We start from the raw sequence: 27,918 nt of genomic DNA, 5'->3' as shown, positions 1-27,918 counted from the left end.
TTTTGGAAGACTAAAGCTCCCAACTCGTGATGGTGGTGGCTCAGGACGTCACCAAGATGGATTTACTCATTGGTAGCCGAAAGGGGGTCCAGTGGGGTTAGAAAATTGGTATACGAGCAATAGCAGAGAAAGTGAGAGGGTGTGGGAGAGGAGGCTTGAAAGAGAGACAAAGAAGAAAACTAGACATAATAATGAGGGTATGAAGATAGGGCATAGCAATTCGTCTCATTGAAATTTCTCTTATATTTGATATGGAACTCAGTTCATGCTAAATCATGGGTCATCTTGGCCTTCAAAAAGGGCATATGGAAGGAATAGGATGGAATAAGTCCCTTATTCAACCTCCATTATATTGACCAAACACAAACTAATCATATTGCTTAATACCTATAATAAGATAATTTTCTCTATGTTGAGTTAACTTTAACTTCATTAAATTGGATAGGGCAGGTCTAAGTGACTCAATCAATGAATCATGAGGCATGGACTTGATCGAGACCAAGATCATTTAATAAAAATTATCAATAGTGGATTTTAGGGTTCTTCAATAAAAATTAAGATGATCGATCATATATTTTTAGTTAGAGCCAACAAAAATTGATTCGACTCAAAAATGTAGCCCAATCCAACCCTATTTGGCTCGATACAAGTCAAGTATTTTTTTTCTTTTTTAAGCTTAGGTCCAGAAGAAGTCAAATTTTTTGTCTTAGATCTTAGATGGGCTGGATACAACTGAACTAGAGTAATAAGGATGGTGTTGCTTATGAGAGGTTTGTGCAACACCTTGGGCAACGATCTCATAAGTGGTCGATCTTTTTAACACCACATGTTCATTTGATCTTGGAAATAGGTCACCAAGCTATCGGGATTGGATTTGACGTGTTAAATATGGTCATGCAAGGATCAAGCTTTACAAATTAGATGCTATGTGTTAAAGGGGTCAAATTGAGTCATGTAGGTCAATCTATGGATGGGTATTATGAAAGGATCTCGAGCTAATGTTGGTCAAGTACGGGCCATGCTTTCATCTGTTGCTATCTTTACTGGGCCATGACTTGGACCTAAGCCCACCCAATCCACTACGACCCCATCCCGTCCGAGAGACCACGATCGTTTGAAATATGGTCAGGACCGAACGATGCGACCATCGAGTGACATCACGAGTAATTACAAAAATAGAAGTTATTCATTCAACTGATCCCGTCCATCCATAAGACGGGCCTTCCAGTCCCAGCATGACAAGGATCCTCATCACAACCGTTTGGATCATCAATCGCGAGCCATCCATAAACCATCAGGCGGTCCAAAAGCACGAGAACAGAGGGCACGAAGCTTCCGTATACGGAGACCAACTCGATCTTTGAGAGCCAGGTGCAACCGCGGCGCTCGCGACGCCAGGAGGCCTAGGACAAGGGCGAACGATATAGCTCCCGGTTCCCTCTCAATCTCTCTCGCCCCTGTTAAAAATAACGAAGCCAAGGGAGCGAGGGACACCCAAAAAAAACCCTAAAAGGTTTGCCCTTCTCCCTAGATTCTATCCCAAGTTGGCGTTTTGATTCCTCTCCTACGATGATTTTAGGGTTTGAAGCGTTTTGTTTGCGATTGTAATTCTTTTTCGGTAGTTCAACTCGTTGCTTGCTCGGTATCTGTGGATCCCCCCCTCTTTTTTTTTTTTTTTTGTTGGTTTTTAGCTGCATGTCCCTATTCTAGATGATGGGGCATGATTTTTTTGGTTTTTTTCTTTTGATTTTATTGTTTTTATTAGTTGTAATTTCTTGCATTGAAGGCTGAAATTAAATTTATGCGTCGTTGATACGATAAAAGGTTCAAAATTTAATTTTCTCGGGCCTCCAATTTGTTGTTTTGAAGGACCTGGTTAAATTTCCTGCCTTTCTTTGCGAATATTTGTATTGATACCTTCGTGCTGATAAAAAAATCATATGTTTGGAACCTGTGATGCTCAATAAAATTCCGTTCTTTACTGCCACTGATTCTTGTTCTATATGCTCTGAGCAAATGTGCATTAATCTCTTTATTTTCTATGATATTTTAATTTGCAGATTTATCGCTACGAACGGTAGCTTAATACCAATAACTGTTATAACACCACGGGCGATGCAATAAATTTTTCGAAGGTTAGAGAAGGTTGCAATGTATGCAAGGAGATTAAAGTCTAGGGGCCAGAACTGGTATTCTCTGTGCCGACAGGCTGGATGTTTATATAGGTTGATCAGAAGGGATATTTCACAATCCTATTCTAGTAGAAGTATCTTCCATGCAGACCAATCACTAAAAGATAGTGTTATTAGGAAGTTCAGCTCAGTTCCACTTTCCCTGTCGGTTGGTAGTGATTTAGGCATTTGTTGGAGGTACCCTGCATCCTTCTCGTATGGGTTCTGTCGATTTTATAGCTCCAAAGGTGACGGGAGTAATGCCAGGGGGGACAAACATGTACCGGTTAAAGATGCCACCAACTTCGACAAAGGGAAGACTAGGAAAGAAGAGGTTTTATCTGATTCAAAGCACTGCAATGAGCATGCTCGGCTTGGGGAACATGATCAGCAGGAGTGGCTGACTAGTGAGAGATTGTCCATTGATAGTAAAAAGAGAGAATCCCCTTTTCTAACCAAGCGAGAGAGGTTCAAAAATGAATTCTTACGGAGGGTGATTCCATGGGAGAAGATCACAGTTTCATGGAGGACCTTTCCTTACTATATCCAGTAAGTTCATTTTATTATCTTTTTTTTTGTAGCTAGATTATTATGTTCTCGGCTGTAAACTTATCCCCTTCTTTCTTGCTACTAGTGAACACACAAAAAATTTGTTGGTGGAATGTGTTTCCTCCCATTTGAAGCACAAGAGTTTCGCATCATCTTATGGTGCTCGGCTTACCTCTTCAACTGGGAGGATTTTGCTTCAGAGTGTCCCAGGTTGTTTGTGGTTCCTTTATGGCTTGTTAATTCCTTTTGCTAAATATGTCATTCAAGTTGGGTAAATACTATATTTCTTGCCATTCATAGGAACTGAGCTGTACCGGGAAAGATTGGTGAGAGCTCTGGCTCAGGAATTACAAGTCCCCTTACTGGTGCTAGACAGCAGTGCTCTTGCTCCATATGTAAGAGCAGTGCATTTCACTCCTTGGTTCCATATTGGTTTTGACCTGGTTATGATCTCTTTCATTCACTTATCAAAGGTATTTGCTTGTTATTGTTAATTATCTGCTGTAGGATTTTGGTCAAGAATGTGCATCAGAAAGTGAAACAGATGATGAGAATGTGGAATCAGGAGAAGAATGTACATCAGAGTCAGATGCTGAAGATGATGGAAGCAATGAAGAAGAATGGGCAAGCAGTAACGAAGCCAAATCTGGTGAAAGTGATGATGATGCTGATGATGTGCAAGTTTCTGCTGAGGCCCTCAAGAAGCTCGTACCATACAGCCTAGAAGAGTTTGCAAAGGTAAAAAAGATAGAATTATTATCATTACAATATCTTGCTACAGGAGGCATGCTAGTGATTATTTCTTTTGAAAGTTTGTTCATTAAATATGTGTGTGTGTGCACTCCTGCACTCCTGCACGTGTGCGCATGTGTTTATGTATATGTATGGATCTTTTTAACTGCATATTGTATGGCCTTTTCTCACCTAACAGTTTAGTTTCTTCTATTCATACTCATCAAGAGTGTTTCTTTTAGTGTGAGAATTTCAAACCAAGCATGATTTAATTGTTCTGGACTAATGGTATCTTTGTGGAGAGGGAAACAAAGGATGACATGGTTGTGCGGAGTGAGGGGTAGAATGATGCTTCTAGAATGAATGTTATTGTAATACCAAGTTGAAGAAACAAGGAAGAGAAATGGAACTGTCAAGCACCACTCTCGTGTGAAACTAAAGACCTGACTACTTTATCATATTCTCATGCTTTTATGAAGTTAGGCCAACACTGACCTGACATGTTGTTAATTATCAAATATTGAATTTCACTGTTTTTATTACCTTTTCATAATTTTCCTTGATCAACAGGATACGTTCCATAATGTTTTTAGGGAAATACATGCCGCTTAAATGCCAGAAGCGTGGTTTTTGGTATCATAAGGTGATATATTATGTGGGGTTAATCATAGAGCATACCTTTTTGTGTGCTCTCTAAATGGGCTTCGCCTCACTACAAGCGGGGCCCTTGGGTGGGCTTTGCGTATGCCTTGCATCTAGGTGTGTCTTTGACAACACTGGTGTTTCATGAACTGAACTAACATCTGGTTAGGAATTGATCAACTGTTTTCACCCTCTGAATTAACTCTGGTTGGGTTAAATGTCTTGTATTTTTCTTTTCTTGTCTGATACCTTGTCTCAATATCTTCTTTTCCTCTTGCCATCTCATCATGATTTTCTTTTTCCTCCTTTTGGTGCCTTCTTTGGCGGGCAAAAGTGGTTTTGTGTTTCTTCTCGGATATAGTTGTTTGCTCAAGAATATATATGGAATATTATCATTTGACATACATCTGTTAACACTTTGAGTGTATTTTTGCTAACCTTAGTAGCTACAGGGGTCTATGTGCAAACATGTAAAAGAGGCCTATATCTAAGTGAGTTAAAACTTTAAAATTAGGGGTTGTGTACCACAGACTTTTCAAACAGGTTGCTAGAAAACACTGCCATGCCTGGCTCTAGTCGAGAAATTGGAGAATTGGTTACAATTGATCAGGCTATATTTTGATATTGCTAATGCCAAGAAGTTTCTTGCAAAGCCACCATGCAACATGATTTATAATAATTGATAATGGTGATACGAAATAGTTCGGGTAGCATCACGTGGATCTGAATTGGCTGTGTGCAATTTGATTTAGCTTTTACTAGAACCCGAAGTTTAATTGGGTATATTGTTGTTATGGTCAGTCACCAAGATGTCTAGCCAACCTGGCCATATACAAGCCTTAGGACACCAATTAATTCTTGCCACCTACATGCATACATACATACTCCTGTTAAGGTGAAGAGGCTGAGCATTCTTTGTTTCCTATTGGTGGAGGATGATAACTCATGCTTTGATCTCTACTTTCTTTTTTTCCTCTTTCTTTCCTTTTATCTTTCATATTCCTCGGACCTTATTAATTCTCTCAATGAATAGTTAGGCCTTGCCTATCCTTTTATCGATATATGTATATATATGTTTGCATGCTATATATATTTTTTTTGCATGGTTGCCCATGATATATGTGGATGCAGAGATGTATACATGTAAATATGTTATTATGTATGCCTCTCGCTACTCATATACATGTACATGGGTATATATAAACATGCATATGATACATGTAAAAAGATATAGTTTTATACAGGCATATACACCTCTCTCTCTCTCTCTCTCTATATATATATATATATATATATATATATATATATATATATATATATATATAGACACACACATACATGCATACTTGATATATGAAGCATATGTTGTTCGTGTATTTTTTTTCTTCTTTGCTTTTTTTTTTTTTTAAATGACATGGCTGCTAATAAGGGAGATAGTACATTTAATTGGATCCGGAGGAAAGATAAACTTTTATAAAAAAAATAAACACCTTCAAGTTTTGAGTAACTGACCTGAAAAGGTCTTTCATTGAAAACCCTGAACAAGCTGGACAAGTAGGGAAGCTTGACAATCTTCACCATCTGATCCAAGAGAAAAATGATATCTATTACTTACTATAAATTGTTTATTCATGGATTTGGTATAAATTTTAACTTTTTACAAACTAGAATATATTGCAGATGTTTTTTCAGTGGTATTTTTTTCACTATTTATGCCTTAAGGTATATTAAAATATTAGTTCATTGAAATAGTGTTGAAATCTTTTAATGTGAATGAACTGTTGAAGCAAAGAATGATTGGATTTCCACTAAGTCTGCCACTTGGTTCTTGGAAAATAGTCTAGGTCACTCACCTATAATTGCCTAGACTATTTGCCAACTATGGTTGGGCAGTTTTGATTTAGATTGGACTTTGGTTGAATGGTACTGATCTTACAAAATTGGATTCATCTGATTAATCCCATTAGAACTGATAAAATTTAATCAGAATATCTGATTCTACCTTTTAAACTTAAGACTCTACTAGACTTAACCTTAAATGAGATCTTGATCCAATCTGACCATCCAAGCAAATGAACTGTTTTTGAGTCTAGAACTGAAAACTAATGTCTGTATGGCTGACATCTTGTCAAATTGGATCTGGATTTGATCCAACCCATTTGCAGCTCAAAGCTAGGTCAAATCTTGTTGGTTGTTGTCATTGTCAGTTTGATAAACCTGCGTGTAATATATTTGCTTATTTTAGTAGGTAGTTTGATTTATGTTCACTGAATTGTGGACAAGAGCCAAACTTGAACTTGAGAACCATGAGGCTATGATATGTTGTTTGGTGCAATATTTCCTTTGGTATTTTTATATTGATGTGACCAGGTTTGTTGTACTGGTTTGGGTATTGTACCATTACCTTATTGGTATTGTATTGTACATTGCCTATACTGAGTCAGTGTTGAGCAACCCTTTCCTCATGCCCAACTATTGTACCTAGTGTAAGCTGATTTGGCTCCTGCACCATATTGAACCTTGGTGGTGTACTGATATCTTTTTGGTATGTTATGATAATGCCTAGTATAGGATGGTATGGTGAACCATGGATTTTGATCAAACTATGTTTTTTAAGATATTTGCCGAGAGCCACAATTTTATGAGTAATAATGAAATAGAACATTGGGCAAATTGACTTCTCTAAAGGGTCTTAATTTATGTTGAGTTGGAAATGGATTAGTTAATAGTAGGGTTATCTCTAAAGGGACTCCTTTATGCTCTTTGCTGAGTGGATTTTGGGGGATTGGATAATCTACAAGTTAGGGTCTCCAAGGTACATATTAGAGGAAATTAAATTAGGCAATGGAGATAGGGGTGGTTGTGTACTGGTAGGCTGTTTTATCATGTTACCATGTGTACCGTTTAAGCTCTTAATTCATATCACAATTTGAACAAGGGACCACCCAAATTCTGTATCCTTTTGCACTATTAATAAATATTTTGTCCATTTAAGAATAAATTCATCATACAACTTATTGAAATATATTGTTATGATTTGGATTCTTAACATTGTGTGGGAATCAAGACTTGGAGTTCAGTCGAACTCTTCAACTACCATCGGTCTTTATAGTATCATTTCAGTTTTAGTAAGTGGAAGGGTATTTGCAAATATACCATTGCAAGTATGGCTTATTGAATACTTATCTCCTAAAAAATCACTGTTTTCATATATATCGTCAATTCACCCTATTTTTGCAATAATGCCCCTTCCATTTGGGATATTGATGCAAAAGGGTGATAAAGTCATTTTATATTCAACATGGGAACACCATCAATCAAAAAATCTAATAGAAGGGGCAGTGTTGTAAAAATAGGGTGACCTAAGGGGTATATTTACAATAGTAATTTTTTGAAGGGTAAATATGTACTAGGCCATGTTTATAGGGATACATGTGAAAATACCTGAGTTTATCAGGTTAAGTGAGAATTCATTTTTGCCTCACGCTGTTTGAACAGGTTATATTTTATTGTTGTCTGCTATTGATTTAGCTTTATATTTCTGCTATAATATATTGCAGAGAGTTTCTGGAGAAGTTGAGGATACCTCATCATCACCACAAGCAGAGGCTGCTGAGTCATCACAACAACCAAAAAGGCCTCTCAAAAAGGGTAATGTGCCTGCTTACCTAGTTAAAGATGAATCTGTTATGCTATTTGAGTAATTCTTGTGTAAATTAATCCTGTTTCATGGTTTGCTTTTGTAACGTCGATCTATTTGTAACTTAACTATCACTTGAGATTTGGTTCTTCTTTTAATGTATATATACTTTTTCTGTTGGTGTTTTCTTTATGGTTGTGTGCCAGAAAAAACATCTTGACCTGACCTATGAATTGCTTTGCCATGTAAGAGTGGGGATGAACAAAAAAGCCATATCATTCTTATCATACTACTGGGAACTTGAAATTTTATACTCTTTGCCAAATGATTTCTTTCCTATTGAAAATATAGCACCTTCAGGAGAATATTGTTAAAGTTTTGTCGTATTATTAACATTGCATGCAATGAAATATATCCGTATTGGATACGGGTGGTGATGGATTGGGCCGGTTTAGGTTTGGGTCGGGACAAAATATGTTTAGGTCAAAAACTCCCAACCCAAATCCAAGCCATTTATATTCGGTCGGAAGAGGTAAACCCATACTTGACCCATTTGTTTTCCATAAACCCGGGCCCACCCACCAACCTATTTAAAATTTTGCTTTAAGGATCGGTCAAAGTAGGTCTAGGTCAAAAAACATGCAACCTAAATCCGACCAATTTATAATTGGGTTGGAGAATGTAAACCCATACCCAATTTATTTTATTGTACATAAACCCGAACCCACCCACCAACTCATTTAAATTTTTGCGTGGCAATTACATATATATATATATATATCAAATTAAACCAATACATGACATGCAAATATCACAAACAGAAAAAAAAATCATATTTTTATCATCATAAGCACAAAAGATTTAGAAGTTTAGGATATGTCACAATAAAAAAACAAATTAACAGTGGACTAACTAAAAATGCAAGAATAAGAATAAAGTAGGTCATAATAATTAACTTGTTTTGTGGGCCTATATCTTCACAGTTGCTATCATGGCTAGTTATCTTCATGCAAGTGATATTGTTATCTTTTTTGCTGCACTTCTAAAAATCTGGTATATTTTGACTTAGGTGGTCCACCAGGTTCGGAAGCTAAACCCGAACCCATCCATTTATGAATGGAATGGTCGCAGGTTGACTCATTTCCAACTTGAATTTGAGAATGGCCAGCCCAAGCCTGTTTATTTTGGCTGGCTTTGTGCAGGTTGGTGGGTTCGGATAAGGTTTTGCCACCCCTAATGTTGGAGGGTGTTATTTCGTAGAAGACATAGGCTTATTCATATGAACCAAATTGCTGGATTAGGGCTTGCTGTTTCTGCTTGGTTGTAGTTTCTACGTGGTTGTAGACTTGCAATAAAGAAAAATGGATAATGTTCATTCTGCAAGCTGTCAAGTCACGAATTAGTAGTGCACCCGACTCCTGCCTGGTAGGAAAGACATTACTTTCATTAGATAGAACTCTTGATCTCTCTAAAGATGTAATTGCCTTGAAGATCCAATAATTCTATTATGGAGAAATCTTGTTCTTGTTTTAACATATGATAGCATGTCCCTGTTATACAATTGTTTATAAGCTCAAGGAGAAATGCTGTTTTTATATGACCAAGAGCCAATTTATTGAAGTATCAGTGGGTTGTTTCCAGTTAGTCACCATGATGGTGATTATACCTCAAACTGAAGTTTTTGATGATATTTAGGGAGTGCATACTAAAGCAGTTTTTTGACTGATATTATGTTAATATTTACTGCACTGATCTTTTGCTGGTTCACAATTCTACATATTGAGGTGGGTTAAACAAATTGAGCACATGAAATGTGAACAATAGGATATGTGATGGTTGTATGCAAGTTAATATTTTGATGAGAGAGGGTTAGCTGGCACCTATCGTTTACATGTCCTAGCAAATAAATGCATGAAATGTTCTGATTCTTGGTGGGGATTATGCCGGGATCCTTTGTTAGTGTCATGAAGATTACATATGTGCACCATCTTCATCAAGATCAGGTTGCATACCTCATTTTATTATTATTATTTTGTCTTGGGGGATGTCAACCAGGATGATCGGCTGCCTTCAATTCCTTTCTTTGAGTTTGGAGAAAAATTTTTCCTTATCATCTTCTATGCGTTCTCAAACTATTCTATCCATTTTTCAGGGGACCGGGTGAAATATGTTGGGGCCTCAGTGCATGTTGAAGCTGATCACAGGTAATATAATTAATCTTCTCTTCATCTTACCTCCAATAGATAGTGAAATGCAAACATTTTGTTTCTTGGTGTGGGCTATGCGAAACATTCATGTTAAAAATTTTGATTCTATGTGGATATTCTAATTTTTCAACTATCAATCATTATATTGATGCTTGAATCTGAAATCTGTGTAATGTCGTGAACCTGAAATCTATGTACTGTCATTTTGGTACACTATGCCTTTGTTCTATAATAAACAATCACTAATAAGTTAACAAATTTATCATGAACATGTATTGTGTGACTCAATGTTTGCTATGCTGGTCTTAGACCCCGGACTGGTCAGCCGATGGTATGGTTCAGTCGATGGTACTGGGCTTGAATGGACGCAGCGAAGAGAGCGGGAGAATGGGAGAGAGGAAAAGAGAGAGAGGGGGGGGGGGGGGAGGGAGGGAGAGAGAGAGGGAAGGGGGGGGAGACGGTGGAGACATTGGTGGTGGCCGTCGAAGGGCTGCGGAGGTCTTTGGATGACCAGAGCAGCGGCTCTGCCCTCCTCTAAATCGAAATAGGGGTGATTGCTTCTGTTTCGATCTGGAAGAGAGGCCCTCCGGCGGTCTCCCCAAACTTCCCTTCTCCTTTCCTCCCCCCTTCTCTCTTTTCCTCTCTTTTCTTCTCCCTCCCCTTGTTCTTGCTGGTATATCATTTCAAAGGCCAGAACTGTTGTGGTCCACCGCCGATATGGTTCGGCACGCCCGAACTGGGCGGTTCGGGATCGTTTTGCTGACCATGACTATGGCCAGACCTGATTGGTTCGCTATGAATAATTGCTATTAAGGGAAAGTGGTGCACTTTAGAAGTTGGGCACACCTCCATCTTTACATCTGTTTAGGTCGTGTCTTATCGTGTCCTGATAAAATAGGAAAGCATCAATGTCTACTGTTGATTGAAGTATATGGATGAGTACACAAATAGTCATGTATGTGTTTTTCTACAATAATCTTTCAACTTTGTCAAAGCATCTATTGGAACTTGAGTGGTAGGTGGTGGCTATCCTGCCTAATGCAGGGTTAATGTGTAAAGAAAAAAGATTCTGCTTTTGGACAATTGCTTACATTTCCCCTGTGCATCTTTTGCTTGAGGTTGCATTGGCTAAGAATTTGCCATAATTTCTAAGTGTAAACGACAGCTTAAGGGTCTGATCATAAACGATGCTCAAGTTTTGTTGGATCACTTACTGCCGTTTCAAATTCAACCATGTATTTTGATAAAGGCCTGCTGGTCAAGGCTAAGATAGTCCCTTGCTGCAGGCCACTTGAAACCACAACCTTACACTATGCTTATGTGGATATACATATTTTGAGAGCTAGAACACAATGTTTTATGTTCTCTTGTATGATTACACATGCAAAGTTGGAAAGACCCTTGTGATATGTTTAATTTTGTTGCTGTATCACTAGATCTTTATAAAAGAATATCGTTCAAGAGGGGCAGGCCATTTGCATCCCTTGGTTACTGACTTGGGAGGTATAGTCTTTCGTACTCAAGGGTATCTCATGAGAGCTATTAACTGCTTATCAGAGACTGGATAATTGATTTTATCCATAAGAAGGATATTTTAATTTGTTAGTTTTCTGGTATGACTTTTGGTCTGATAAGTTGTGCTCCAGAGATGAAATGTTGTTCCCTGGTTGCACGAGTTTATGCTGTGATCAATATGGCACATTCCTTTGCCTGCTTATTGGTCTTCTAGGTCCCATGGTAGAAAACTTGCTTGCCGAAAGTTGCCTTGGCCAGAAATTTGACTCCTGTACTTGGAGAGTTGACATCATGTTGGCAACTGATGATAATAATTTGCTTAATGCTTTCATGAAGCATTCTTGAGTTGGAATTTTACTCCGTATTTTGACCTTATTTTCTAGGAAAAAATGGTTAAACCCTGAAAAAAATCTCTAATATTATCATGCAAAGTACCCTGAGCCTTCACCCATGGTCCTCAAGTCTCCATTTGTGCTGAAATGCTGCCAACTCTTTGCCCCTAGCTGCTCTAAAAATAACCAAATTTAGTACAAATACACCCCAATCAGTTTAATTTTTGCTTAAGGGAGAGGAAAAAGAGGTGTGTTGCTAGCTTAAGAGCGCATTTATTAGGTTAGGGATCACACCCATGCCTTCCTTCATGTTCATAACATGTGGCCAGCACTAGTAGTTTAGACCCTTGAGTATTCATCATTGCATCATCACCATATGATGATTGAAGATGATCTTTCCTTATTTTTACTTGTACGGGAAGCTGCAGCAAAGACCATTCAAACTTCTATCCAATTTATACTGGAAATGACTATAAAGGGTCATTTCTGAGAGAGATTACAATCCATGTGATTGGATTGGTGTGATTGTATAGTTTGTGAGAGGGACCAAAAACAACATCTTCCACCAATTCTAGCTCGCTGTATTTCACAATAGGAAGTTGATGATATTTGTTAGTTGATGTTGGAATCCTTGTTTACAGAGTTGATTTTAGCGAATCAGTTGTTCTTCCATTTTTTAATCAACAAGGCACAATATGTAAGGATAGAGGAAAAGTGAGATGCACATCCAACTGGAAATTTACTTATTTCTGCAGTCAGTTAAACTACTGTTTCATGGTAAATTTTTTAAAAATATAAAGCATAAATGTTTGTATTAGTCTTTTTTTGATATTATAACAAAGTTTATGCAGATTTTTGCTGGATTTTGTATCGTTTTCTCAGTTATTTGATAAATTTGAATTTCAAATGTTATGTCTTTGGTAACATCAAGAGTGTAAGAAGCTTCACCTGGTTAAAATCATGAAACTGGTCGACATTCTATCACATGAAACTGGTTTAATTGGCTCACTTCCACATCCTTGTATTCTTCGTCCCCCCTAATTGAGCTGCATATTTATGAAGCCTGATTGATAGCATATATATTGTATCACAGGATCTTATTGGGGAAAATACCAACTTCTGATGGCTCAACAAATGCATATACATTTATTAGAGGCAGGTGGGTGGGTAAGTCTTCCCTATATAGCATAGGATAACTGTTGGATCAAGTGATTAGCCTTCTAAATTAGGCATATTCTTTAGAATGGTACCTTGGTGCCACTGTCACAGTGTTTAACAGCTTGATCATGTTTTCAGCTGGGGAGCAGGATGACCCTTTTCCCGTCACTTTGTTTTTCTTCTGGCATACAGCTTTTACATTGTAATGGTTTCAGTTTCAGTTGGTTGCAGAAGAATAATTGCCCACAATGCCTGTCAGGAATTCAAGATTTTTTTATAAACCTAGTGACAAGCATTAAAATCAGACTTTATTCTTTATATTCATCTCATTTGACTTTGTAATTATACATATCATCTTGCCAATGAGAAATCAAAGGAAATATTTCTTGTCATATTATTGCATTGTTTAGGGGACAAATCATTGAGAAATTTGTGCTTAAAGGGCTGTACTGGTGGGTGGTGTAGGGCTTACTGCCAGTTCTTAGATGATCTCTGATGATTGATGTCTGTTTGGTTCAATAGTTGGTAGAGGTTTCCTTCTCTTCTTTTACAAAGCTTCTTTTTTTTTTGTTTTGGTCCTAAATTCTGTTGGTATATGTCTGGTAGTTTTGCAGATATCATTACTGAACCTTTCATTTTAATGTGGTCCGTTAGGGCATGATGACTGTTTTTTAACTTATAATGAATGTCACCTTAAATTTTATATAGTGAAATGCATGCTTTTATCGCTCATATATTCCTGGAATTGTGCCAGATATATCTTTGTTGTTAACATCAGAACAAAATTGTCAGTTTTACTGGTACCTTTTGACTATCTTAGCATGTAATGCTATTTGTCCTATGTTACCTGGACCATTTGGTGTAACCTAAAGTACTTGTACCCCGACACTTGAACATAGCATTGGTATGACAACTGGACATGGGTCCATAAAATAAAATTCTTAGATATTGAAAGGATCAAATCATCAAATGCTTGGAAACAGATCCACTACCAACAAACATACTGGAATCAAGGTAGTGTAGGTTTTACCCTGGGTTCTGTGGGCAGAGTACAGGCCTTTTTTTTTTTTGTTTTTTGAAAAGTGAATTTCCTCTTCAGAGCCTCAACTGATTACTTGTCTACTAATTAATCAGAGTAGAGGGCTAGTATTTGGTAATTTGTTTCTTCAGCCAGTGTTTAAGAAAGTGCATTTTCTAAGTAGCTATTACCGTACTCGCATTTATTGGTAGGCTAGCATAACTTGGATCCTATAATTGAGATGCTTGGAAAGAGACTTTAAAAGGTTGTATCTGATAGGTATAGGGGTCCCAGCCTAGTCGGCCCTGGACCTACCGGCCAAATGTTTCATGCTAGGTATGTGTGTTGAATTTCCTGAAGGAAATGTTCTTAACAAGCTGTTGAGATTTTGGAAAAATTCCTCAAAGAAAGTGGGAGTGCTGGAGGGTAAGTGGTTGCTATCATCCTTTAAGTGGGTTCTGGTTTGTGACTTTGAGTAGGAAGAATTGAGGGCAAGAAGAAGCTTTACCAAGTTGGTAGGTTGGTTTTGTTTATTATTTTGATTGAGGATCTGTGCCTTGAAGGCTCATCTGCTCCATATTGGTTGTTGTTGTGTTTGACTGCATGTTACTTGGTTCAAAAGATAAGAAATGCAGGGAAGTCAGCTGCAAACTTAAACATCTGTGTATTTGTCCTGAGAAAATTCCACAAATATATTACCAACTGAAACTAGTGTGATTCTTCTGGACTTTGAAAATGAGTTTTTCACTGGAGTGAATTCTGAAAATGATGATCTGTCTAAACTCTACAGATAATGATCACAACTCACAAGTGTAACTTTGTAGTCAGGAACTGCATTAGGAATTTATTGGTGCAAAGAACATCATGACTCTTTGGGACTAATGAGACATACAATTTCAGTATTTAGAAATCTTATCTATTTTGGGCTTGTGCTTATGATGGTGCATTAGCAGTGATGGATGGAATTCATAAATATCAATAGTCAAAACCCCTTTCCCATCCTTAGGGGATGGCTCTTTAGCTGCATATTCTTAAAATGAATAGCCAATAAGGCATGTTTCATGCCAACTGGTTCTTTGGGATTGTCAACTTGTCGCTCTCTTGCTCAATTTTACCTTTATATGGGACACTAGTTTGGAGAGCTGGCTTCAAATTTAAAGTTAGTGGTAAGATGTTTGGAAACCCTACTGAGTCATGCTTGATATATGAAGTCAATACATGTATATATGATACATGATATTATATTCATGGAGCAAAAGTGTGCCCTTTTGTAGTTTGTAACTAACTATAGGTGGTGCCAGGATGAAGGGAATGTTTGGGAGACTGAGATTGGAAATGCTAATTGGGCAAATCATTTTGCTACAAGCACTACTTCGAGCACATATAAAATATCAGAAGCATAATTGAAAGTTCTTCTAGTGTCTCTAGTGTGGGAATGCTGTCTGTACACCTTGCAACAACCCATATGCTGTGCTATACATGGAATACAACTTCGCAGCATTTTTATTTTCAAGATATTAATTTTTTTCCCCAATAACTTAACATTCATATTAATACAATATGCTGTCTTTTCGTTTTGTAACTGTCAATGTTGTCATTGGTTCTTTTATTTTGTCTATAAAGTATGTGTCTTTTTGAGATGTACCATATGTATGTTTTATCCTTTCCTGCCTTCTATTTCAGATGTTTTGTTTGTATTTAGTCTCTCTCTCAAACCATCCAATCTTGCAGGGCCCTGTCAAATGGACAGCGGGGAGAAGTCTATGAGGTCAATGGGGATCAAGTAGCTGTTATTCTTGACAGTATGGGGAATAAAATGGAGGAAGGAAATGAGACTGAAAGTATCAATGAGCCAGATGCAAAATCATCTATTTATTGGATTGACAGTATGCTTCTATTGCACGCTAATGATTAGATTGAATTAACATTTTTCTGGCTATGTACTTGTCAGGTTTACATGCTGTATGCTTTTTTTTAAAAAAAAAAAATTAAGTGAATTATTTAGAACCTAAGGTTGTGTTTGGCATGACTTTTATCTTTTCTATTTATAAAAGTTAAAAAATCTGTTTCTACTATTTTCTTGTATTTTCAGAAACTTAAACATATCTAGTGTAGTCGACTATTCTTATTTTTGTAAACACAAATGATCTTAAAAAGATCAACCTCTCTTCTAATCTTTGGAGGCAACGGCAGTAGCGATGGTGGTGGAAAGGATATGGAAGAGGTTGGGAGTTCTGCCTGCCACCACAGATGGTGGCTCTTGTGGTGGAAAGGATATCAGGAGATTGGGGCTTCTGCTTGAAAAACTTGAATTTCTTTTTTTTGAATGAAGTGAAAAGCAAAATATTCTTGCTTACATTTTTCCTAAGAATAATGAAAATGATTTTCCAAAACAGAAAATAGAACAGGAGCACTAAACATGTTTTTGTCTTGGTTTCCATGGTTTTGTTTTTAGAACAGAAAACATGAAAAAAAAAAATAGAAATAGGCCTTGACTTTTAGCTATTTTGTTGTCCTTGAATTTTGTTTCTGTTAAGTGCAGAAAGGTATCTCTGCATGGAAACCATACATCACAATGATCTATAATGCCGATGGTCAAGAAAAGAGATACAGTGTAGAAAAGTATCTGTGTGCTTGACAAGCAAGGCACTTAGTGAGTTAGTGGTTCTGAAATTATGTGTCGCTAGTATTCATGTGTTTTTTTTATTAATAAAAGGGGTGCTTTGTTTTTTTTTTTTTTTTTTGTGGGTTGTGGTTGGGCGGGGGGGTGTTTTGGGGTGGGAGAGGCTAGGTGAGAGTAAAGGAAAAGGAAAGAAAAAGGGCATAGTTGTTGCAGGACTTCTCATAAGAGCCCTTAATTATTTTTTCACAATAGAGGCTTCACTCTTGGAGTCTGGCTTCACGTGGCCTGCTACAAGAGTTTCCATTATATATAGTAGAAGATAAGAAGATTTGTCAATATGTAATTGATTGTGGACATATCATATGAAAGATCTATTGGTGGTGTAGCAATGTTCAGTTTTGTTCAAGGAAATCTATTATAATGCTTCCATTTTTCATCTTGCCTGTATATTCGTGATGTGCAGTTTTTGCAACATCTTAATTCTGTGAGTGGTGACAAGGAATGCAAATCTGATTTTCTGTTCCTTTCTAGTTCAGGATATCGTGTATGATTCTGATACTCAGGCAGAAGATTGGTACATAGCAATGGAGGCATTTTGTGAGGTGATTATATTAATTGATATTTTACTCACTTTACATTCCAAGAGATTGTTTCTCATCATATAGGTTTATTTAGGATACCTTTGTTTTAATGACTTTAAGCAAATGATCCATTTTTGTAGTTTTTTTTTCTGTAGTGTGGTTTCCTATTGATTTCTTTTGTACTTTTTCTTACTTACATTATTTTTTTTCTGGTTTCTGATTGATTGCAGGTTTTACCATCTCTACAACCCATTATTGTGTATTTTCCTGACTCTGCCCAGTGGTTGTTAAGAGCAGTTCCCAAGTCAAATCGTAGGGAGTTCATCCATAAGGTGGAGGAAATGTTTGATCAATTTGCTGGACCTGTTGTTTTGATATGTGGACAAAACATAATAGAGACAGGGTCGAAGGAGAAAGAGAAATATGTAAGATTCACTTCATTTCTAAGCTGCATATCGAAAAGATTTGTTGTTTATATTGACATTTTTAGACATCTGTCCTTCCATGAACTTATGCAATTTTCAAGTTGATTTTTTCTGATATATGGAGTGTTGCAGACTATGGTGCTTCCTCAGCTTGGTCGCCTGGCTCGGCTGGTACTTGCTTTTCTTCTTTCTTTTCTTGTAGTTAATATTTTATTAATTGCTAATTCTTTCTCATCCTTGTTAAACAACAAAGCCATAACCAGAAAGTCTCCATGTGCCTTGATCCTTCCTATTGGAGACTAAATTTCTGTATGTGCTTGTTTCATCAGTTTTTTTTTCCCCAAATGCAATTTCCATCCATACTTTCTGGGTCGTCCACTTCGCTTCGGGTCCTTCCACATAAAGCAAGCAAAACGCTTAGCATGACCTGCTATTTTGGATGTGCCTTTACCATTTTAATCTGTTTCCAGTGAGTATAAAGTATTAACCGTGCACGTCATAAAATTCCTACATTGATGCAGTTTATTATGGTATCCTTCCTAGACTTCCCACAAATCTACCTTTGCTTTCTTGATCATGAAATATCTCTTTTATTGGCATGGATTCTTAATGTAAACCTCATAGAAATAGCACGGATAGGTTGGGAAATTCAAAGTGTAGGTATTCTAAACATGCTTTTCAAGAATAATAAGTCAACATGGAATATGGTTCCTGCAGAGAGCATATAGCATATCAAAGAAGCTAGTGGGAATGGCTGCATATTCCTGCATACTTGGAAGTTAGACAGTTTTGGAGAAAACTCTGTAAAGATAGATGTTTAGCAGTGGACATTGTATAAGCTTCAGTAAGCCAGATCCGAGGATGAATCTAGCTCATGTTCATATTGCCATGGGGATTGATTTCTTTGTTATTTTTTGGTTACTGGACTACCCTTAGACCTGCTTCTTGATTAGTCTTTTATATTATTTATTGAGAGTAGAGTTCATACTTCTTCATAGTAAACTTCCCTTTTTTGCCTGTGATTTTTTGTTCTAATTGAGATCAGGCTTCATACATCTTCATTAGTGATTTTCTCGTGTGTTTGATTCTTTGTTCTAATTGTATAAGTAGTCGAGTTATTTTGCCTCAGTCTAACTTTGCTGGACCTAAAGTATTTATTTCCTGTATTGCTGAATTAGCTATATTACATGACATACCAGTTTGATTTTGATGTCAGAGTTGGAGAAGGGATGATAAAGTACAAGTGGGCATACTGGTGTAAGAAGCTCCTACGTTTATGGAATCCACCAAGGGTGGAGCAAGAAGTCGCAGATGAGATCTTTGAGGAACCATGTTTCAGATCCAATTTGGAAAACACCTTTTCTCTTACATTGTTAAGCCCTTGTTTAGAAAACTAGGCATATTGTGGAATGATCCTCCAACAGTCTGAATGCAAAAGTATAGATAAAAGTTTCTGTCCATTTTTCGTGACTCTAGTCATCTTTCCAACATATAATGACTACAATGTACTTCTAAACCTCAACTACTTATTGCTAGGAATAGATGTAGCATCAAAACATAAAATCTAGTGCTAATGCTGATAAACTTGAGAAGCAAAGGTCTTTTTTGAGTATGGTTCATGGGATTGGGCCCATGAGCTCGGTAAAATTATTCTTCTTGGGCTTTTCTTTGTATAGATATGTTGATGACTGTTGTATGGAACAATATTCTTTATAATGATCATTTCTATGTTTTCTAATTATAATAATGATTATTGACCTGGAATGTTAACTATATTTGCAGCCTGTGCCACTGAAGCGACTAACGGAGGGACTGAAAGCAACTAAAACTACAAAAGACAATGACATAAGTAAACTCTTCCCAAATGCTCTGTTTATTCATCCTCCAAAGGTATGCATCAATGTAATATCATTTTATCATTCTTTTAATTTGTAACATGTAATATGGTTCTATTTACTCCTGGATAACTTAGAATTTTGGACATAGTGTGCTTTACATGATAAATATTTAGGATGCACTGATGCACATTTGTTGCCCATTATGCTGGTTTCTGTAATTTAAATCTCTAGTTTGTAATAATTAATAACTTGCAGAAACAACTGCTTGATAACATAATATAGCTTTATGAGCTTATGATTAGAAAATGATTCCATACAACTTACTGCTATTTCTTTGTAAGTAATTTAATTTAGTTCGTTAATTGGTTTTGAATACCTGATCATGTGATGATATCACCATGCATCTCATATTGTTGATGTACCATCTGACGAATCAGCATATATTTATCAGATGCAATCATGCTTATACCTCATTGCAATCATTAATATTGAGAGAGGTCTATGACTTTCTGCTTATTTTGATGAAAACTTGGAGAAGGTGGCTTCCTTATCCTGTCATATGCCCTGGAAACCTTATTTTGAAGATTACTCAATGTTTTTACTGAATTCGGTCTGAATATGCTGTTGGCTGGTTCTTCCAACACATGCGTAGGGACAAACATGCTCAAACGAGTAAAAGACCGAAAATATGTTAAGCTGGATGTATGGCGTAGAAGTTTGAAGTTATTGGAGCATATTTTTTTGGTTCCTCATGTGGTTTCTTAAAACTATCTTAGTTCCTTCCCATGGAAAATGCCCCTAAAGTTTTATGCGCAATCTTTTGGAACCTATTATCAAGGGTGAGGACTTGGGAAACATGTCATGCAAAAGTTACTTTGTAATATTAGGTCCATTGCTGCTTTATTTGCTGTTTTTTTTTTTTTGCCTCCATTTTCTTTCCATCCAATTTTCTTCCTGTTCCTTTGGTTTTTGTATGGTTCCTGCTTCCATAAAAACAAAGTATGCACATATAAGCAGCATCCAAAGAAGAATAAGAAATTTGAAGTATATGATATATTAAGGTCCCACAATCATGTCTCTTGTCAATTCGTTAACCTTTTCACTCTAAATTTCTAACAAGTACTTTGCTCAGTTTGCATCCTCTCAAGTGAGCTTTTCTTCCACCTCTTCCTCCTCCTATGTCTGCAATTGCTGTCTCTGATGCTGTTTGCCACATTCTTAACTTCTTTGAACCAAAAAATGTTTCCTTTTGCACACAAAGTAGGACAAGATGTCAAATTGTCATGTCTTTGGTAGACTATCTTTTTAATTTATATCAGTAAGCAACAGAACAATGAAAAATGTATCAAAGAGAGGAACCAAGTTACACAAGTTTATTCTAAATATTTTTTCACCTACATCTTGTTGGCCTCTTTTAGTTTATGCCTTTAGGCAGATGCATAATTACAATCAAATCAGAAAATTTAATCCAAATTGGATATATATTCTACATCACTAGAAAATAATCCATTAAGCAATGTGTGTGCATACAAAACTGTGTTACTTCTTAAGCATGCTAGGATGTTCAAGGCTTATGTGTATCGAGGAAACCATGTATGAAAAAGAGAGGATGGAATGACTTGGTGTCTGACTATCTCAATAACCTCATATATGGACATTTTGCCCTTTGTACTTTTGTGACTTCTTTTTTTTTTCCCCCTTACAGGAAGAGGAGCAACTTAGAACATTCCATAAACAAATTGAAGGGGATAGAAAAATTATCATATCCAGGAGCAATCTTATTGAACTGCATAAGGTGTGGAGGCCATTATTTTAATTCTAAGGACTAATTTAGGGAAATTTTCTGAATAATATGTGATGCAAACACCTGCTTTTGATGGGGATTTCTTTTGTCTTTTATGCATTTGGATCTTCTTCAGCTTATAAATTTATTTCCTCATATTGTAGGTGCTAGAAGAGCATGAGCTGTCATGCATAGAGCTTTTGCATGTAAAGACTGATGGTGTGATCTTGACAAAGCAAAGTAAGGAACCATTTAATAGATTTGATCTTTTCCCATTAATGTCTTATTTGATATTTAACACTCTTTTGAATCCTGTCTGGACAAATTATTTATTTATTTATTTTTTTCATTTTGGTTCTCATGCACATCTTTGTATTTGGATCATGAAAGCATAAATTCCAAGAAAGAACATTAAATTAGAAAGATACCAAAAGAAATACTTGAGGAACTAATTTCCTATACTTCTACTCCAAGTGAACTCACACCATAATATCCATGCTGCTTAGGCTTGTTCCAGGTTGTGACATGTGCCCACATCCATAAGGACCTACATATGGAAGTCTCTAGAGAGACATCCGAGTAAGGATCAGGTTCCCATGCAGTGCAAGGTCAGCCCTAATTATTCTTTTCGGTCTTCTGGCTATGCCTTGTGGGTGGGTGGGGGGGGGGGGGAGCTGGGAGGCCTTGTGGGCTTGGGGGGGGGGAGGGGAGGTGGAGAGTAAGGATGTGGGGATGGGGATGAGCAGGTGGAGGGTAGGGGGGAGAGAGATGGGAGGCGGAGAGGGTGGGTGGGGGAGGGGATAGAAGAGAGGGGTGAAGAGAGATGGGAGGCGGAGAGGAAAGGTGGGGGAAAGGGGATGGACCAAGGGAGAGAGGAGTTGGGGTAGAGAAAGGTGGGGGAAGAGAGAGAGAGGAGCAACAACAGAGAGGCAGGCAGCGGGCTGAGCTAGTTTGGGATCTGAAACAGGCTTTGACATGGGCCTGATATCGATTTGGGCCCTAAAACCCTAGCCCAAACCCTATCAGCCTAGGCCCAAGGCCTCTTACAAAGCTGGCTTGGGCCTAGTTTCAGCCCCACATTTGGGCTATTCAAACGTGGTGTCATATCACAAGGAGGCAAGGAGCCTAACCATCTTAAATGACAAGTTGTTGGCCGATGTTTTCTTTGTATTCATGAATAATCATGATGTACTTTGTGATTGTCATATAATGAGCCAACTTTTAGTTTGTTTCTTTTTTTTTATTGCTATATAGCTTGTTCTGGTTATAATTGCTATTTTTTAGTTTGGTCTAAAGTAGGAAGCCCAATCAGTTATGGCAATTGTTATCATGATTGAGTCTGATAACTTGCAAGATGGATTGACTTAAGTTGGAGTGCCATGATTGAATATGAAAGTTGAAACTACGTTCTTTGAAATTACATTCTTAAACTTAATAAATAATATCAGACTTTGTGTATGACGAAAAATGGCTGAGCAGCTGACCCGCATTAGTTGTGACCTAATAATTTGGATGCTATTCTATACTACATGTTAATTTATGTGGTGAATATGGTTTCCTTTAGCATCTTCACCTTGTTTGTTGCTGCTTCAAAGTCGAGACACTAAGGTGCTTGACTATTAGGTTGACTAGAATGGAGTGCTCTTACCTTTCTGTTAAAGAGGGGATTAAAATAATTATTGGCGAAGAACTGGGAGGGGGAGATTGTGGCATTATTTTTCTTCTTTTGAAAGTGGTTAAGTTGGGCAGTGCAATTGAGGATGTGAAAAGGATACCATGGTGGGAACCTGTAAAACTATTCTACGTTTTATATTTTTGTGATCTCTTATTGGACTGAGAGAACTGGCTTTTCTGGAGGAGTATCTGGAATGCTTTAGTGCTTAAACAACATTTACTTGAAAAACAGTTTTGTTATAGACCCCAGTCTGTGACATTATTGTTGTGAAAGTCATGGCCCATGACTGCACATGAATCTTACATGAGGCTGGAATATTTTCCTATTTTGTTGACTTGTTGTAATGTCAATAGGAGATTACTGCACCAATTTCTTGTAAGATTCTTTATTTTTTTTATATTCTTTTCCTACTCCTTTTCCTCTATCTTTTGAGTCAAATTGGTGACTGTACTGTCTCAAGAGGTTCATTTTTTCTAATGTGTTTCCACTAATTTTTTGCGAGAATATGGCATGTGCTATCTACTTGTTTTTTTAATTTAATAAAATATTAAAATATTAAAATAAATAATAAATGCTGGAAGGACTTGAACCTTTGATATTGTGCTTAATAAAATGCTCAATTTTACCTTTCTGGATTTGACGGGATGGGAGAAACATTGGAAAGCGAATACAGAAGGATGCATTGTGGGGAAGAGGCAAAATGAGAAATGCAAATGGCCAGACATACCTCATGCATGGATACATTAAAGGAGTTCACGTTATATTATAAAATAGACCTCTTCCGATGAAGAATTCTCATTAATCCTATATTCATGTTTTGATTCTTCAGTGTGTCTGACTTGTTTCATCACCCCAATTTTGATTGGTACAAATTGTCTGCTTTATAATTATGAATTATCTTTAGTATTTGATAGAGCATTAAAGATTGCATGGTTCATTTCTTATTCTGACCTTGTGCTTTTGTTTTCTGATCCATATATGAAGAAGCTGAGAAAGTTGTAGGATGGGCTAAAAATCACTACCTGTCCTCTGTCATTCTTCCCTCAGTAAAGGGTGATAGGCTACTGATTCCTCGTGAAAGGTAACAACTCTCAACAATGGCATTCTGCTTGTCAAATTATTCCAGTGAGTTTGGGATGATGAAAACTACGGTTTTCTTTATGTGAAGTCTGGATATTGCGATTGCAAGACTAAGGGAACAGGAAACAATTTCCAGAAAACCGTCGCAAAGCCTAAAGGTGTGTACATTACACTTTCGTCATCCATTGCATAGCTTTAAAGTTTGATAATTGATAAAGTACAGGTAAACCTTATATTGGCCGTTTGCAACATATTTAAATTCTGTTATTTTATGTTATCATAATGCATGTGTCCTGCTGCAGAGTCTTGCCAAGGATGAGTATGAGAGCAATTTCATTTCAGCAGTGGTTCCCCCAGATGAAATTGGGGTGAAGTTTGATGATATTGGTGCACTTGAAGATGTGAAGAGGACACTGAATGAGCTTGTCTCACTTCCTATGAGGAGACCAGAACTTTTTTCTCATGGAAATCTACTACGAGTAAGTTATTTCTTTGCAAAATGTTCTCCTTCATCATTGTTAAAACTTAAAACCTATATACTTGGTTTCATGCCTTCTTCAGGTAGATCATGTGCGTGCATTCCTAAATTTATACAAGCTTTACACTGTAATGAATATCTTAGTGAAAAACAATTATTTTACTAATTGCATTCAGCGGAGCAAATTTCTTTGAGGTAATATTGTTTTTACGGTCTTTCTAAATAAGAATCTGTTAGGTAGTAAATCTATTTTTTCTTATCAGAGAAGTGGTCAGGGTAAACTCTCCTAATGAATTTGTCACTTTAATTCATCAACAGTTATTTGGCTACCAACTATGATTCTGAGTTTCAATATTTAATTTTTAGCATTCTGATTTCCATTTTTAAGCAGCACTATAGAAATTGCTTATTCACAGCCATCAACCAACCATTAACTAGTATTTTGCCAAAGGTACATTAAATTATCTCATCAGAAAGATATAAAATCACAGAAATTGAATTGTTTCTTCTGTGATTAATAATGATTGGAGATAGTACTATTGGTATGTCTGCCACTTTTTGTGTATGCTTAGGAAATGGTGGATGCTTTTGCTAGGACTAGGACTTTGTCTCTTTTTCTTGTTAGGGGTGGCCCTCGTATATGCTGCTAGTGTTTTAACTTTGTATCATCCAAAAAGAAGCATAATTTTGCTTTGGTTACCTCTTGGTGCTGGTGATCAATGTATTACCCTTATCTCACACTTCTTTAACAATGACTAAATCAATTTACGTATTTGCTGTTTTTGTTCTTTTCTTCACAACTTTTCTCTGACCTTAAAGAGCAATATTTGTAACAAATGTGAGATACAGTCAGTGATGAGTTCCAGAAGTCTCAATGTGTGACTTGAAATGTTGCTAAGCCTTCAGAAGGCAAGTGGTTAGAGGGAGCGGATCAGGAAGTTAGTCTACTAAGGGTGTCACTCAAGTATATTATTAAGTTTAGAAATCAAGTGGTCCTTGAGGTGTATTCATGGATCAGCTATTCATCTTAATCATTTTGATCTGTGCTCACTACATTGAAATTCTTATGATGACATGTAAACAAAACCACCTGCTTTGTGCTACAATGCCAAATTTTTATGGTGTTTGATCAGTGCCCGTTCGATTCTTATACTTCTTTTTTGGACTGATGTGAGAAGCACTTTCATCTGACTTATGATTATGTTACACCTCTATCAGCCTTGCAAAGGGATATTGCTTTTTGGGCCTCCTGGAACAGGGAAAACTCTTCTTGCAAAAGCACTTGCAACAGAAGCTGGAGCAAATTTTATCAGCATTACAGGATCAACACTTACCTCAAAGGTAGTTCGTAGTAAATTTTCTTTCCAGCGTATTTTAAGTACTATAGGTCTTCTGGATTGGATTGATCCCTTGCATAGGCAAGGATTAAATCTGCCTCAGATGTTAGGATCACCATTTTGTGTGGTGTATAGAATAGATTGGTCCGGATAAAATATACATGCTGGAGCAAATATAGAAATATGAGGGCAGGCCATGGTGCAATAGTAAGATTGCACCATTGTGACGAAGGTTTCATGGGTTTAAAACATGGAAAATGCCTCTCGGCATGCAGGGATGAGGACGCATGCATCTGACTGTCCCTAGACCCCGCAGTAGTGGGAGCCTCGTGTATTGGGACACCCTTTTTTAGCAAGTATAGAAATATCTATCTTGGGCAAGAGACCTGCTACCCATCTTTTCTACCAATTTGCATGAGACTACCACCGGGGGAATAATCAAACATCAGATTTGTTTCTCAGAAAACATGGGTCACAGATCAGGTTTCGCATGTATTTTTTTGTATGGGCTGCTGCATTTAGTTATGCCCAATTCTAAATGGATGTTCATGTTCTCTTTCCTCAAGAAATCAGATGTATATTGAAGCTCTAAGAGAACTGAACTTGACACCTGGAGAACTACCCAATTTGAGCTGCTGTATGTTTGGAGAGTTTGCAAGTGTTTAGTTTTCTTTATGGATATCTTACTTTTGTTTTTTTGTTCCTGTGAACAGTGGTTTGGAGATGCTGAGAAGCTCACAAAAGCCCTATTCTCATTTGCTAGCCGGCTAGCCCCTGTCATTATATTTGTTGATGAGGTGGGCATTGTCTTCACAATGTGATATTTTTTTTCCTTTGCTGCTAATGTTGAGGCAAGGACAATTTACCTTTTAATTAGCATGTTAACTTCTTGATTGATGCTCCGGTTATGAGTGTTTCGTTGTCATGTTGGCAGGTTGATAGTCTTCTTGGTGCTCGAGGTGGTGCTTTTGAGCACGAAGCAACAAGAAGAATGCGGAACGAATTTATGGCTGCTTGGGATGGGCTGAGGTCCAAGGACAGTCAAAGGATTCTTATCCTTGCTGCTACAAATCGTCCATTTGACCTGGATGATGCTGTAATACGCCGCTTGCCAAGAAGGTAGGATCAGGGAGAGCCCCTTCTAAGAATCTACTTTCGTTTTCATTGTTTTCTCATTTGAAGTCCTAAGTTGATGCATGTTTGAATCTATAGGATATATGTGGATCTTCCTGATGCTGAGAATCGAATGAAAATCCTAAGGATATTTCTTTCTCTAGAAAACCTTGAACCTGGCTTTAGGTACGATGAACTTGCCAATGCAACTGAAGGATATTCAGGAAGTGATTTGAAGGTAAGAAACGTGCTGATATTATTTCAGTTCCGTGAATTATATTGTTGCATTTCTTACTCTGTTGGCATGCAGAACCTGTGCATTGCAGCTGCATATAGGCCGGTTCAAGAACTTCTGGAAGAAGAAAAGAAGGTAATAATCTTTCATCTTTGTAATCTAATTTATACTTCAAAAATTTTCTTTGCTAAGTTTGACTCGGTTGTCACTAGAACATTCTCAAGTATAGCTGGCTGTATCAGTTTTAAGGCATCTTTCTTGATGACAAATTTCTATTCTGCTGAGTTCCAATTTCCTAATGCAAGAATGGTTCTGTCGATCAGAAAGGTGTGACGGGCACGGCACCTTCACTTAGGCCTCTTAAGTTGGATGATTTTATCCAAGCAAAATCGAAGGTATCGATTATATTTTTCTTATTAACAGCAATTGTGATGCTCGAGTTTTTTATTGACTCCGGCTCTCAAGCTATAATATTTTTTCTAATTTTCATTTCTTTCACCCAAGGTGGGTGCATCGGTAGCGTATGATGCTACTAGTATGAACGAGCTAAGAAAATGGAATGAACAATACGGGGAGGGCGGAAGCAGGAGACAGTCACCGTTTGGCTTTGGTAATTAACATATTGAAATCATCTTTGTAATATTTAATAGGTCTATTCTCTCCACAACTGTAAAGAGAGTGATTCCTTAAGAATGTTAAGGCCCTCTCTGTTTTTTCCCATCTCTGTTCGGTTAAATATCCATTGCGAATAGGTTTATTCTTTGAATATCTCTGGCCTCCCCTCTC

The 27,918-nt window shown here is 37.1% G+C and overlaps 1 protein-coding gene across 4 annotated transcripts; it reads left to right on the top strand.

Moving 5' to 3' along the window:
• The first annotated feature begins 1,372 nt into the window (after positions 1 to 1,372).
• Positions 1,373 to 27,918, top strand: LOC105056535 (uncharacterized). Of its 4 annotated transcripts, none has more exons than XM_029267971.2 (25): positions 1,373 to 1,513; positions 2,061 to 2,720; positions 2,806 to 2,930; positions 3,021 to 3,115; positions 3,228 to 3,458; positions 7,655 to 7,745; positions 9,887 to 9,938; positions 12,882 to 12,947; positions 15,696 to 15,850; positions 17,119 to 17,189; positions 17,399 to 17,593; positions 17,726 to 17,764; positions 19,376 to 19,483; positions 21,137 to 21,226; positions 21,379 to 21,454; positions 23,874 to 23,970; positions 24,058 to 24,127; positions 24,272 to 24,448; positions 25,666 to 25,788; positions 26,498 to 26,581; positions 26,719 to 26,903; positions 26,997 to 27,135; positions 27,208 to 27,267; positions 27,456 to 27,527; positions 27,637 to 27,918. In XM_029267971.2, the coding sequence occupies exons 2-25, from the start codon at positions 2,152 to 2,154 to the stop codon at positions 27,748 to 27,750; spliced, it is 3,084 nt and encodes a 1,027-aa protein (XP_029123804.1). In that variant the 5' UTR covers positions 1,373 to 1,513; positions 2,061 to 2,151; the 3' UTR covers positions 27,751 to 27,918. The 4 variants fall into 4 exon arrangements, with proteins under 4 accessions (XP_029123804.1, XP_010937055.1, XP_010937058.1 ...); XM_010938753.4 differs by having other exon boundaries at positions 27,438 to 27,527; XM_010938756.4 differs by lacking the exon at positions 12,882 to 12,947.

This window comes from Elaeis guineensis, chromosome 13, assembly GCF_000442705.2.
Source record: "Elaeis guineensis isolate ETL-2024a chromosome 13, EG11, whole genome shotgun sequence".
Taxonomy (NCBI): Eukaryota; Viridiplantae; Streptophyta; class Magnoliopsida; order Arecales; family Arecaceae; genus Elaeis; species Elaeis guineensis.
The sequence above is the reverse complement of the archived record's forward strand: the minus strand, read 5'-3'. Positions and strand labels throughout refer to the sequence as shown.